The sequence below is a fragment of the Pseudorasbora parva genome, chromosome 13, assembly GCF_024679245.1.
Source record: "Pseudorasbora parva isolate DD20220531a chromosome 13, ASM2467924v1, whole genome shotgun sequence".
Taxonomy (NCBI): domain Eukaryota; kingdom Metazoa; phylum Chordata; class Actinopteri; order Cypriniformes; family Gobionidae; genus Pseudorasbora; species Pseudorasbora parva.
In genome coordinates, this window is record NC_090184.1 from 28525992 (window position 1) to 28539875 (window position 13884).

Here is a 13884-nt window from a genome sequence, read left to right on the forward strand (position 1 = left end):
TTCCAGAAGATTCTTTATATTATATATATATATATATATATATATATATATATATATATATATATATATATATATATGATACAGTATTACAGTAACAAGTGAAAATTCTAGAATGGCCTGTTGCTTTGTTTTAAACCTGAGGTCTGAATTTGTGGAGATGTTCTGGAATGTATATGTAGGTACATGAAATAAAGACTTGCATCAATTCCACAGGTTGTTTGTGTCAGATTTTTATGTGCTGTAATTGTCTGGCCATTAGCACTATTGTAATTGCTCACTTTCACAAACGTTTTAATTGGGATTTTCAAACAATGACCCTGTCAGATCTAATTTTGAATGAACCACAGTACAAAACACTCTTTTTGCTAAAAGCATTATATAATCAAAAAATGACAGCTAAAATTAGTAGATATTTAACAATCGTGAGACTACACATAAATACACTTTTATCACAATCAGAAAAACAATTGGAATAGTAGGAAATAAAAGAGCCAAAAATGGCAATTGCACAATATTTGATCAGATACACTGTCTCTTTAAAATAAGACAAATGGTAAAAAAACAACATTCTAAGTGTAAAAAAAATCTGCATGTTTTTTGCTGTTTGAAAATAATAAAACTAAACTTTGACCCATTGTTTATTTATTTATTTTTTGGATTATATTCAACTGATGTGTTGTTAAAGTTTTTTTAATTTTTGATCATGACATATAAATATATGTTTCCTAAAACAAAGGTTTGCATATGTATTTTCTCAAAACTGCAGGAATTGGTGACGTGGTACTATGGACAAATTATACATGATCAGAAACAATCATTAAGAAAAACTAAAAACGTTGTTTTCAGAAACTAAACAAACCAATTTTTTTTGCATATTAGCTATTCAGGGCTATCATTACAGTTAGTTGTTCATTTGCACTTTTTATGTTTAAAATAGTTGAAATAGTTCACCAAAGAAAAACACAGATTGTTGAATGAATCAAGACTAATTCATTGAGTACATCAATGGACCAGTATTGGAATATAAGGATAATGGCTGTCTCAAGCAACTCTGGCTATTTGGCATGTTTTGGGAGCAAATCAATGGAAACTCTTTTCATATTAAATACAGGTTTTACAAACCAGATCACATTGTGTCAGTTTGTTTAAAAAAATACTGAAATCCACAGGATTAAACAAAAGCACACAAACAATTCTTAGAAAAGGCTGTACTCCATCAAGACACGAATGAAATCCGGCCAACATGCTGTTTTTATGGCATTTGTTCCCAAGTGTTCTTGACCAAACTGAGGGTGATTATTTTCACACTATTCAGAAATGTGTCTGTAAAAAAAAGCATTTGTTCGCACCTTTACTGGTTCTCAAGAAATACAAAAACAGTGTGTTATATAAAGTGTTATATAAAGTGATTCATGTCTAATTACTGAAAAATGTGTCCTGTTGCAGTGTGTTTGGGCTGTGATTATCTAAAGGTACAACAATAATAGAACTCAATGACAGTTTCCACAGTAGCTCTTTTTCACTCATCATAGCGACTTAATTCCTTGAAATTCTGATATGTTTGCAAAAAAAGTCTTAAATAATAAATTAGCAAAATAATGGTTACTTTCCCATGAGAACTGATACAATGTTATTAATAGGCCTCAGATTGAAATCGACAAGATATTTGATCTTATTGGGGTTGGCATATAGTCACATGACACCATCCATTGTGGATTTGGATTATGCATAGTGGTATGTCACGTAATACCTACAGAGTATTGGCAATAAAATAATAGGAAGATAAAAGGAAGTGGCAAAGAAATAATAACCATCACAAACAGTCAATTTAAAAAAGGATGAGGGGAAATAAAAGAGTCTCAAAAGATCCTTTTCTTGGTCATAGGTACCGCATTTAACGTGAAGGGTGCATGTAGCGGGGTGGCAGTCTCTTTCGCTCATTCGCTGCCAGAGGAAACGGACAAAACCAGGAACAACCAGCCAGTGAAGCTCTGAAATCTTCCATAAACAACTGTAAATAAAAAATGTCTTATATTAGTAAATATAAAAAAAACATTAAACATTTTTTAAGGTCATTGGGGGTCTGTAGGTTTACCAAACATAAAGGTCCTTCTCAAAAAATTAGCATATTGTGATAAATTTCATTATTTTCCATAATGTAATGATAAAAATTAAACTTTCATATATTTTAGATTCATTGCACTCCAACTGAAATATTTCAAGTCTTTTATTGTTTTAATATTGATGATTTTGGCATACAGCTCATGAAAACCCAAAATTCCTATCTCAAAAAATTAGCATATCATGAAAAGGTTCTCTAAACGAGCTATTAACCTCATCATCTGAATCAACTAATTAACTCTAAACACCTGCAAAAGATTCCTGAGGCTTTTAAAAACTCCCAGCCTGGTTCATTACTCAAAACCGCAATCATGGGTAAGACTGCTGGCCATCATTGACACCCTCAAACAAGAGGGTAAGACACAGAAAGACATTTCTGAACGAATAGGCTGTTCCCAGAGTGCTGTATCAAGGCACCTCAGTGAGAAGTCTGTGGGAAGGAAAAAGTGTGGCAAAAAACGCTGCATAACGAGAAGAGGTGACCGGACCCTGAGGAAGATTGTGGAGAAGGACCGATTCCAGACCTTGGGGGACCTGCGGAAGCAGTGGACTGAGTCTGGAGTAGAAACATCCAGAGCCACTGTGCACAGGCGTGTGCAGGAAATGGGCTACAGGTGCTGCATTCCCCAGGTCAAGCCACTTTTGGGCTACAGAGAAGCAGCACTGGACTGTTGCTCAGTGATCCAAAGTACTTTTTTCAGATCAAAGCAAATTTTGCATGTCATTCGGAAATCAAGGTGCCAGAGTCTGGAGGAAGACTGGGGAGAAGGAAATGCCAAAATGCCTGAAGTCCAGTGTCAAGTACCCACAGTCAGTGATGGTCTGGGGTGCCATGTCAGCTGCTGGTGTTGGTCCACTGTGTTTTATCAAGGGCAATGCAGCTAGCTATCAGGAGATTTTGGAGCATTTTCGTTTATCAGCACGACCTGGCACCTGCTCACAGTGCCAAAACCACTGGTAAATGGTTTACTGACCATGGTATTACTGTGCTCAATTGGCCTGCCAACTCTCCTGACCTGAACCCCATAGAGAATCTGTGGGATATTGTGAAGAGAAAGTTGAGAGACGCAAGACCCAACACTCTGGATGAGCTTAAGGCCGCTATTGAAGCATCCTGGGCCTCCACAACACCTCAGCAGTGCCACAGGCTGATTGCCTCCATGCCACGCCGCATTGAAGCAGTCATTTCTGCAAAAAGATTCCTGACCAAGTATTGAGTGCATAACCGAACATAATTATTATTATTTTTTAAAGGTTCACTTTTTTGTATTAAAAACACTTTTCTTTTATTGGTCGGATGAAATATGCAATTTTTTGAGATTTTCATGAGTTCATGAGTGGAATTTTGGGCTTTCATGAGCTGTATGCCAAAATCTTCAGTATTAAAACAATAAAAGACCTGAAATATTTCAGTTGGTGTGCAATGAATCTAAAATATATGAAAGTTTAATTTTTATCATTACATTATGGAAAATAATGAACTTATAATGCTAATTTTCACAATATCACAATATGCTAATTTTTTGAGAAGGACCTGTAAGTGCATACATATTAAAGTGCCCCTATTATGTTTTTTTTAGTATTCCCTTTGATGCAGTGTGTAATACAGCTTGTGAATGAAAACGTTCTGCAAAGTTGTAAAGTCAAAAATCCACAATGAATAAAGTTATTGTCTCCCAAAAGAAAGAATCAACTCTGAACCACTAAAATTAGTTGTTTTTTATTTAAATCTCACTGTGTGATGGTTCTACGTCACAAGAAAAGGTATTTCCATAATGCCCGCCAATGTTGTACGTTGTCTGCCCATGAACAACTCGTCCCGCCTACAAAAGTTTAACATGGGATATGCAAAATGCTGGCTCTTGAAAGATGGGTCAGTTTATTTGGACCAGCTTGCTCCTCAGAATCAAAACCTGTTACTATTACCAAATTGTGTCTATTATGATAAAGAGAATGTCTTGCAAATTTTAATGTTACATCACTCATTCACATTAGTGCTAAGCTTACATGTGCTGTTATTGATACAGTTTCCACAAGTGTACCGCATAAAATTAGAAATACAAGTTGGTTTGTTGATGGACATTCACTTAAAGGGGTGATGAATTGAGGAATCAACTTTTCCTTGAGCTTTTGATATATAAAAGGTCATGGTAATTTAAGAATATCCTTTAAGTTTCAGAGCTGAAAACTTTCTTGTTAGTCAAAGAAAAGCGTTTATAGACAGGCTCAGCAAACGGTCCTGTGCTTCATACTGCCTCTACAGAACACCTCAAACACCGCCTCTACAGAATCTACATGCTGGACTCAGACACATATGGGCCAGGGTTCGCAAAGCCCGGCAGGCCGATGAATCTCTTAGTATTCTGTTCTTGTTCTGCTATTCTATCTCAGTTTCTCTCGAGTTGACATCTGAAGAGAGGCGCGCTACTTGAACATGTATGTGTGTGCGCGCGCTTCGCGCTTATATCGTGCGGGCTGTGTAATATAAAAATAATAGTCCAATCAATCGTGGGTCGATGATAAATAAAACATTGTGTTTGTTTGATAAAGACGTTTACGAGCCCTGTGATCGAGATAATCATTCTGGTTGCTGCTTCTCCCTCAATCTCTCCTCTCCCTGCTGAACTGACAGGGGAGCTCAAGCTCATTAAATATGCAAATCTTATCCAATCCTAGCAGTATAGAAATAGCCTATTACTTTATCAGTTATGATGTTTTTGACTGTAAAGAACCACACAAACGTTATTATTTGACCGCAGAGAACAGTAAGAAAAAATAAAAAAAGCCAGTTCATGACACCTTTAATGCTGTTGGTGAGGAATTACAGTTGCAACATCTCAATGTACCACAAACTGAGTAGCGTATCACTGAGAAACGTCCTGCTCAAATCGTCCTTGCGATGGAGGTTCGGGTTGAAAAACTATTTCTTCCAATGTTTCATCATCGTACTCGCACTTGCACTCACACTCGCACTCGGATTGATATCATCATTTCGGTCTTTACATTGTATGCAATCGCTGAGCTTTAGGAAGCCTCTGCAGCTGAAGTTTATGGTAATGGGTGTTTTGTTTCCTATGTCCACTGTAAGCAGTAAACCAATTACAACAGACTGGGTCATCTGGTCAATCAGAGTAGAGCAGGATTGCGGCAAGGAGGGATTTAGAGAGATTGATTCATCCAAAGATGTATGGTTATGTATATTATGAGAAAATGAAAATGGTTTTTGACCTGTAAACCTGTTGTAGTAGACAACTAGTAGACATCATAATAGGGGCACTTTAAAGGGGTGGTAAAACACATTCTTTCGAAGGCTTGATTGTGTTTGTGTGGTGCACTGTAACGTGTGTTCATGCTTCATTTTTAAAAAATTGCATTATTTTTCATACATTTGACCTTTATTCTACACTGCTCTGTCCCTCCTTGTAAAAATGTTCTGATGGTTTCCTGGTTCTATGAAGCCGGTCCCTCAAAAATACGCAATGGGCTCTGATTGGTGTTGTTATTGGCTAAACGCCTAGTACTCCAGCCTACTCTTCTCCACAGCAATACAAAACGGCCACACCCCCCTTATTTAATATTCTTGAAGGAGGTGTTTATGATTTTTTTTTATATATGTATATAAGTAGCTGCTGATGTCAGCAAGTCTGGAGGAAAAGAATGTAGTTCCCAATTGGCCGTTTGCTGAATTCCTTTGAAATTGATTTGTTTAAAAGCAAATATCTCCCTTTGCTTTAAACTTTGAGTGTTATAACTTTGCAGATGTTTTTTATGCTCAAAAAGCAACATTACACACTAGCTAAAGTTAGAAAAGTGAAATCGTGTTTTACCACCCCTTTAATGAATCACGATTTGAATCAGTTTGAACATTTGATCAGTCCTGTAGGTTTCGGCCCTTTTCTTGTTGGTTTTACTTACCTTAGCAAACAAATAATGCTTCAATAGAGGCCACACTCTATGAGGTTATTCTTGATGATGACATCAGTAACTGCATCAAACACAAACTGTACGTTCTTGGTGTCTGTGGCACAGGTGAAGTGTGTGTAGATCTCCTTGGTGTCCTTTCTTCTGTTCAGGTCCTCAAACTGGCATTGGATGTAGGCCGCTGCTTCCTCATACGTGTTTGTTCCTGAGTGTCAGAATACAAAGGTAAGTGATAAACACACACCTTTCAAATTAAGATATTTTTCCCCTAAGAAATTAATACTTGTATTCAGCAAGGCAGGATGCATTCATTAGATTCAAAGTGACAGTTTTTATAACATTTATAATATTACATAAGATTTCTATGTCAAATAAATGCTGCTCTTTTGAGCTATCTATCCAGAATCCTGAAAACAAAGTTTTTGAAATATCTGAAGGATCATGTGACATTGAAGACTGGAGTAATGATGCTGAAAATTCAGATTTTCTATCATAATTAAATTTAAACATGTATTTAAAATAGAAAGAGTTTTTACTCCAACAACTATTTTAGAAAATTGAGAATATGGAGAATGTCACATCACTGAACAAGGCATAAGATGATTAGTCGGGACTCGGGGCACATAAATTAAAAGTAAATTAAAGCATTTCAATGATTCAAGGTTTTTAGTCCAGTTTGAAAAACAACACGTCATTTTTAAAATGAAGCGAGGCAAGAGTTTTCTATAATGGCCCAGCCCACTGGCAAAATAAACTGTCACAATTCATTCATGATTGATTTAAATTAAACAAACTGATGACAAACCAAAATTTGTAAATGTACTGTGTTTTAAAAAATAAAGAAAGAGAGGGGCACTAAAACATTTCCAAGCCGGCAAGACTCAACTCTCAACCGGCCCCAAAGGATGATAACTAGCAGACACAAAACAGAGATTTTTCCACAGTGCTTCCCCTCATCTGATAGGCTGTTCAAACTTAACCTCACATAATCCCTTCTTCATTTTTATAACTTTTTATAAACAAGCAATAATTCATCCACTCTGCCGTTCTCCAATATAAGGATGCTTGAGTAAAAATATGATTTACTGATCTGAAGTTCAATTTAATTTTAGACGTTATTTAAATAGTTTTCCAGGGCTGCACAGAAACAGATGGTTCAAGTTAGTAATACATGCAACTATTGTTGAATATACTGTCCTGAAACTAATTTTTGATGACAATTCTTTTTTGTATGGCATCATCATTCACCACATAAAACTGTTGCTGTTTAAGTCCAAGATACAAATGTACTTGTGTTAAAAGTATGTTATTTAAGCTACTAAATAACTTTTAAATCATAAGTACAATATTGTATTTAATTTCACCAGAGTATTCCGGGTAGCATATCGTGAGTGGACTTCTCTTGATCTTCTCCTCGAACAGATCCTTCTTATTGAGGAAGAGGATGATGGATGTGTCTGTGAACCACTTGTTGTTGCAGATGCTGTCAAAAAGCTTCATGCTCTCATGCATACGGTTCTGTGGACACATCAAGATCAACATATTGTTCAGAGACTCATTTATCTGGTTCACGTTCAATCGGAGATTGGCTTGGTATGACAACCGAGAGCTGAGATTTGCATTTAAAAAATGCTCAGTGCAGTGCCGTGAGAGAATTTATATGCATATTGTCTCAGTTCCGCTGAAAATTAATATGTAACCTCAGTCAGTGTATTTTAAGAAATTAGATCTCATGAGGAAAATATGTGGGTTTTACATAAGCTATGAGGAAATCACTTTAACACAACCAGGACAAATGGAACATCCCCCGTGGTGGCTATGGAGAAATAAACTAAATACTGAGCTCTGCTAGTAGCTTTTCTCACTGATTATCATCTTTTACCATATTTGCATTCATCCATCATATTAAATGGGTCTCTGAATTGACCATGTGGTCTTGCTAACAGATTAGGTTGCAATTCTGATTTAGCTGTGGGATCACTGTGGGAAGGAAACTCACCATCTCTTCATCTTCAGCTAGGACCAGGTCATAGTCACTGAGCGACACACAGAAGATAATAGCAGTGACACCTTCAAAACAATGAATCCATTTCTTCCGTTCTGAACGCTGACCACCAACATCAAACATCCTGTTGAGATACAAGCAGTATACAGTTTTAAGGCCGTATGTGAGAGTGAGAGAGAGGGAGGTAGAGAGAGAGAGAGATAAAGAGGTGACACTTACTTGAAGTAGAGCTCTTTGAAGGTGAAGTGTGTTTCTACAATGCCAGTGGTCTTGACCCGAGTTCTCAACACATCTTGTTGAGTGGGCATGTAGGTGGACTGGGATATCCTATCCAGGTCATTCAGATAGCTGGACAAGAGACAAACCATAGTGAGCATTTTCGAGTGAAACCACTTACAAAACAATATGTCAGGATGGTTTAAAGAGCATTTAGAATGACATTTTAAAATCACCACATCATTTTCTCTGTAGTTTCCTAATGCTCCCAAATGCAGGATCTATTACGTAAAATGTGCAGCATGTACGAAGAGTCTCAGTAGCTGGAACACATTTAAAAAGGATGCACCTGTTCTTGAGACTTGCACACATGCTTTTATTTTATTATACTTGTATTTTTTGAGTTGATAACCATCATTTTCATTATTCAACAGAATATGTGACAAAAAGCTGGAAGAAAGGCATGCAGTTAATATATTACAATAAAAACAAGTTTCTTTTGCTCACCAAGGCTGCACTTATTTGATTGATCATAAATCCAGTAAAACAGTAATATTGTGAAATATTATTATAATTTAAAACAACTGTTTTCTACTTAAATATATTTAAAAAAAAAAAATTATTCCTGTGATGGCAAAGCTGAATTTTCAGCTCTACTCCAGTCTTCAGTCACATGATGATCCTTCAGAAATCATTGTAATATGATGATTTGGTGCTCAAGTAACATTTGTTAATAGTGCTGCTTAATAATTTTGTGGAAACGTGAAACTTTTCTGCTCAAAAGAACCATTCTGCTTTTGTGACACATTATAAATCTTTTTCTCTTTAGTCACTTTTGGTCACTTTATTGCATACTTGCTGAATAAACTAATTTAATTTATTACTTTTGTGGCTTAAATAAAGATATATTTTGCTATAACACTCACAGCACAAAACCCATCTCATTGGAAGATGTGGCTCTATATTTTCACTGAATGAACGCATGTGTTTACAGAGAGAGAGAATTTTGTTCTTGATTATTATCACTGGAAACATTTTTTGTGGCTACCAAAGCTGAACACAGAGCAGAAGTATGACTGTTACATGGAAGAATCTGTGAGGGGGAAAAAGTTGTGCAATGCAATTCCGAAAGCCACAAACTTTCCCCATAGTCAATGAGCTGGAATCTACCAGGTAAAAATGTTCAACAAGTCTCCACAAGGCTAAAAAAAACTGTGCCTCAACCTGAAACTTCCCCTTTCAGGAAACCAAAATCTAATCAGTTCAAACAAAGGCATGATAATTATGTGGAGACAAATTATGGTACAATAAACCAAATGTATTGGAAGTAAAACTAATATTTGCATAATTACTATCTAAAGTTATAAGCCAAGATAAACATGGGCATGTTCTGTTCAAATAATTGTACATTTTAAGCCAGTTTCTGTAAATAGAGCTCCACAGAAATTATATGGACATTTTGAATGTTACGGCTTTATATAAATATCAAACCAACAGCATGGTTTGAATACATGTATATTATTTTTTTTAATATAGCACAAAGAAAAAATGTTTATTTATATATTATTTACTTTCTGGATGTAACATGCTAGTTATGAACTGCACCTGTGTTCATTCTGCTAGGCCCAACAGTATAGCTTATAAAAAACCTTGGTCCGTCTAAAGAAAGTGCACTTACTAGGCTGCTGAATCATTGAGTTGATATTCTCGTGATCTGACGAAACATGTCTGCACTCCCTCATCCTTCCACAGCTGACGGATGACCCCAGAGAGCTCAGGGGTCATGACCCCTTCCTCTGCAGTGCCGGCGAGCACAAAAAGCTGACGAGCATCATCCTGATTTTAAACAGAACAAATGTTGAAATAATGCTGTTCATTGCTATGTATATTGCTCCATAAATAAATAATTAAATATCATCCTTCCTTGAGTTAATTTGGTAAAAAACTGAGGAAAAAGCATCAGTAGATTCTGTATTTCGATATTGTGACCAATGATGGTGGTTCAGAGCATCATGATATTATAAATGATCAGAAATACTTTTGTCGTGGGAAGGCTGAAAAAAGAAACATTTTTTTTTCTAAGAACTAAACTTAGTTTGGGTTGTCCAGAGGGTGAATTTTGTAGACACTGCTGTACTCAAATTCCAGCACTGTGCAGTCTAGACGAGAGAAGTAATAAACGATTGCTTTTAGGTAATTCTGGGTGGATTTTTGATTTATGTGTCTTACAGCTCTTGCAGGGTCCCCAAAGTCGATCTTTAAACGACCCATGGCCCTGATAATGGCAATGATGGACTGGATAGTGTTGCTGTAAACCACGACTTTATACTGCTTGCACTCCTCATCTGAGTAACCATCTTCATGAATGATCCTGAAGTAAAACAAATCAGATAGTGCATCTATAGTGCATCAAACAAAACTATTAAATCAACAAACTCCAATAATAACTGCCAGCAATGTTTCCCACTAGTCTAGGCTGTTCTGATTCGGATGTGTCCTCCACAGACCAAAATATTCAGCACAGAAAGCATATTAAAATACATGTGGTTTCCTGAATGGCTATGATCATTTACATACACATTTTAATATTAAATGTCATATATACAATGATTTAAAATGTATTTTGATTATAATGTTAATGTGTGTGTGTGTGTGTGTGTGTGTGTGTGTGTATATATACATATATACACACATATTATATATATATATATATATATATATATATATATATATATATATATATATATATATATATACATACATACACACACACACAAAAAGTCTATATCATTTATATAAACATAAATGTATGTATACTATAAAATACGATAATCTAAATATTATTAAATTAATATAATAATATACATATTATATACAATGATTTTATATTTATTTGATTATAATTAACTGCATTATATTTATTTATGTTGAAATTCATGTAAAATGTGTGTGTGTGTGTGTGCATATTATATATATATATATATATATATATATATATATATATATATATATATATATATATATATATATATATATATATATATACATATACACACACACATGTACATAAAATGAAACAATCTAAAACAATATCATATGCAATTAATAATAATAAAATCTAATAAATAATTCTACATTTATATAATGTTATACCCAATATATTATGGTGTCTGCTCAATTCCAGTTTTTTGCACAAGCACAAAAACTAAAGGTTCACTGCAAATCTCATTCTTGCATATCACCACATCAAAAGAAAAGATTTTTGTAAAAAAAATAAAAAAATAATTCAGAACTCACTTCATTTGCTTTACTATTGTACTCTTCCCTGATTCCCCAGCACCTAAAAGAGGACAAACAACAGAAAACGTTGTTGATGAGGTTGATATGGCAAATCAATAAATACCGTTTATTCGCCTGACCCCAAACATCACACGATCAGGAGAAGGTCTGCATAAGATGAATAGAAGCTTTCAACCTCTGCCTCCCACATCACAAGCCCAGCATGAGCTGCAGAACGAGCTCTCTATTTCGGGTTGCGCTTGCCATATGGTGAGATTAAATGCCCTAAAGATGAAAGGTTTTTCTGATGTTAGTTCCCCCAGCAGCCGAAGTGTTTGTTAGGACAGCGGGAGCTACGATAGGTGAGCTTTTTATAACCAAGTCAAATGACTCACTTAGATGGCTTATTAACCAACACACCAGAAAGAGATGTTTATATAAACATGAGCAAACAGGCCATAGGATGCATGGTGTACATAATCCAATGCTTCACTGTAATTTTCAGTTGATGAGAGAAATTAGTAACAGCAATAAATAGAACATATTTCACATTTACAGAGTCTGTCCTCTACAATATATTTTTCCATTGGTTACAAGAGACTAGGGTTGTTGTGATATACAGTACATCCGGAAAGTGTTCACTGCACTACACTTCTTCCACATTTTGTTGTTACAGCCTTATTACAAAATACATTAAATTCATTTTTTTTATTTAATTCTACAAACAATACTTCATAATGATAATGTGAAAGAAGTTTGTTTGAATTTTTTTTTTGCTAATAAAAAAAAATAAATAATAATAATTATGTACATAAGTATTCACAGCGCTCGTCATCACTCAAAATTGAGCTCAGGTGCATCCTGTTTTCAATAAACATCCTTAAGGTGTTTCTACAACTTGATTGGAGTCCACCTGTGGTAAATTCAGTTGATTGGACATGATTTGGAAAGGCACACACCTGTCTATATAAGGTCCCACTTAGGGCTGGGTATCGATTCAGAGGTTTCAATTCGATTCGATTTCGATTCACAAGTCCACAAATCGATTCGATTTCGATTCGAGTTCGATTCGATTTTGGATTCTCGATTCAACTCAAATGAATATAGATTTAATACAAATACTATAGGTATTTATAAAAAAGAACAGTGAACATAAATGGGTAATTAAAAAGAAATTAAGAGCCACAATCATGTATGTTAAACTTTTTATTTTAGGTACACCTGAGTACATTAAAACAGAATGCATCTCTATATTTCAAATCCATACAATTGTTAAATACAATTTTGATGCAACTTTATTTTAAAAAAAAAATTATCTGAGAAGTATTTTATGGATGTTTTGATATATTTATTCTAAAAAATAAAAAGCTAGGATATTGGATGATTTTTTTAATAGCAATTTTCAGTACACGACAAGCTTTTCTTGCGATTTTGCCGCTCATGTGTTCATTTACTTTTCATACACGAGAAATGCGTTCATTATTTTTTTAGTCTATGGTTGAGTAGTTGTCGTGGTAACAGACAACAATACCGTGCTAACTTAAGTTGACTGTGGACTAACTATTATTTGAGGAAATCTGTTTATAATATAAGCTATTAGGGTTTGAATTATTGATCCTGCGCTGTATATGGACTATAATTTGAATATGTCTATAATGGCTAACATACATAATGATCTTAAGTGACTGCTCAAGTTTGATCCTAATGCAAGGCAAGCATTCGCGTGTATGTGATTATTTTTAGCAGTTGTGTGCTCGGCTGTGTGTGTGTGTTGTCACATCAAATGGTTTCGCAGATTTTTAGTATCACTACAGCATTTCACCTCAGCATTATAAAAGGCGACAATGCACCTGAAGCTGCCATTTTAAACACTGAATAGATAAATGATGTGCGATTCTTGCTCCTTTGTAAGATCACGCAAGGCAAATGGGGGACACCTAGTGGAGAAGACTAGTAATTAGATTTACGTTAAGCTTATTTTCAATGTTAGTGGAAATAAATACTGAAAAAAATCAATTCGTGAACTTTGAGAATCGATTCTGAATCGACCAGATTTTAAAAACCGATTAATCGAAAAATCAATTTTTTTGCCCAGCCCTAGTCCCACTATTGACAGTGCATATCAGAGCACAAACCAAGCCATAAGGTCCAAGGAATTGTATGTAGACCTCCGAGACAGGATTGTATCGAGGCATACATCTGGGGAAGGGCACAGAAAAAAATTCTACAACATTGAAGGTCCCAATTAGCACAGTGGCCTCCATCATCTGTAAATGGAAGAAGTTTGGAACCACCAGGTATATTCCTAGAGCTGGTCACCCAGCCAAACTGAGCGATCAGGG

The 13884-nt window shown here is 35.2% G+C and overlaps 1 protein-coding gene across 2 annotated transcripts in view; it reads right to left on the reverse strand.

Moving 5' to 3' along the window:
• Window positions 1-120: 120 nt before the first annotated feature.
• Window positions 121-13884, reverse strand: part of gnai3 (guanine nucleotide binding protein (G protein), alpha inhibiting activity polypeptide 3) — a 354328-nt gene continuing 340564 nt past the window's right edge. For both annotated transcript variants that reach the window (XM_067413791.1, XM_067413792.1), the window contains exons 2-9: window positions 11561-11603; window positions 10493-10634; window positions 9942-10099; window positions 8267-8395; window positions 8042-8171; window positions 7407-7560; window positions 6037-6247; window positions 121-2011 (exon numbers count right to left, since the gene is read on the reverse strand). In XM_067413791.1, coding sequence (XP_067269892.1) covers window positions 6057-6247; window positions 7407-7560; window positions 8042-8171; window positions 8267-8395; window positions 9942-10099; window positions 10493-10634; window positions 11561-11603 — 947 coding nt within the window. In that variant the 3' untranslated portion in view covers window positions 121-2011; window positions 6037-6056. The remainder of the gene's footprint in view (window positions 2012-6036; window positions 6248-7406; window positions 7561-8041; window positions 8172-8266; window positions 8396-9941; window positions 10100-10492; window positions 10635-11560; window positions 11604-13884) is intronic.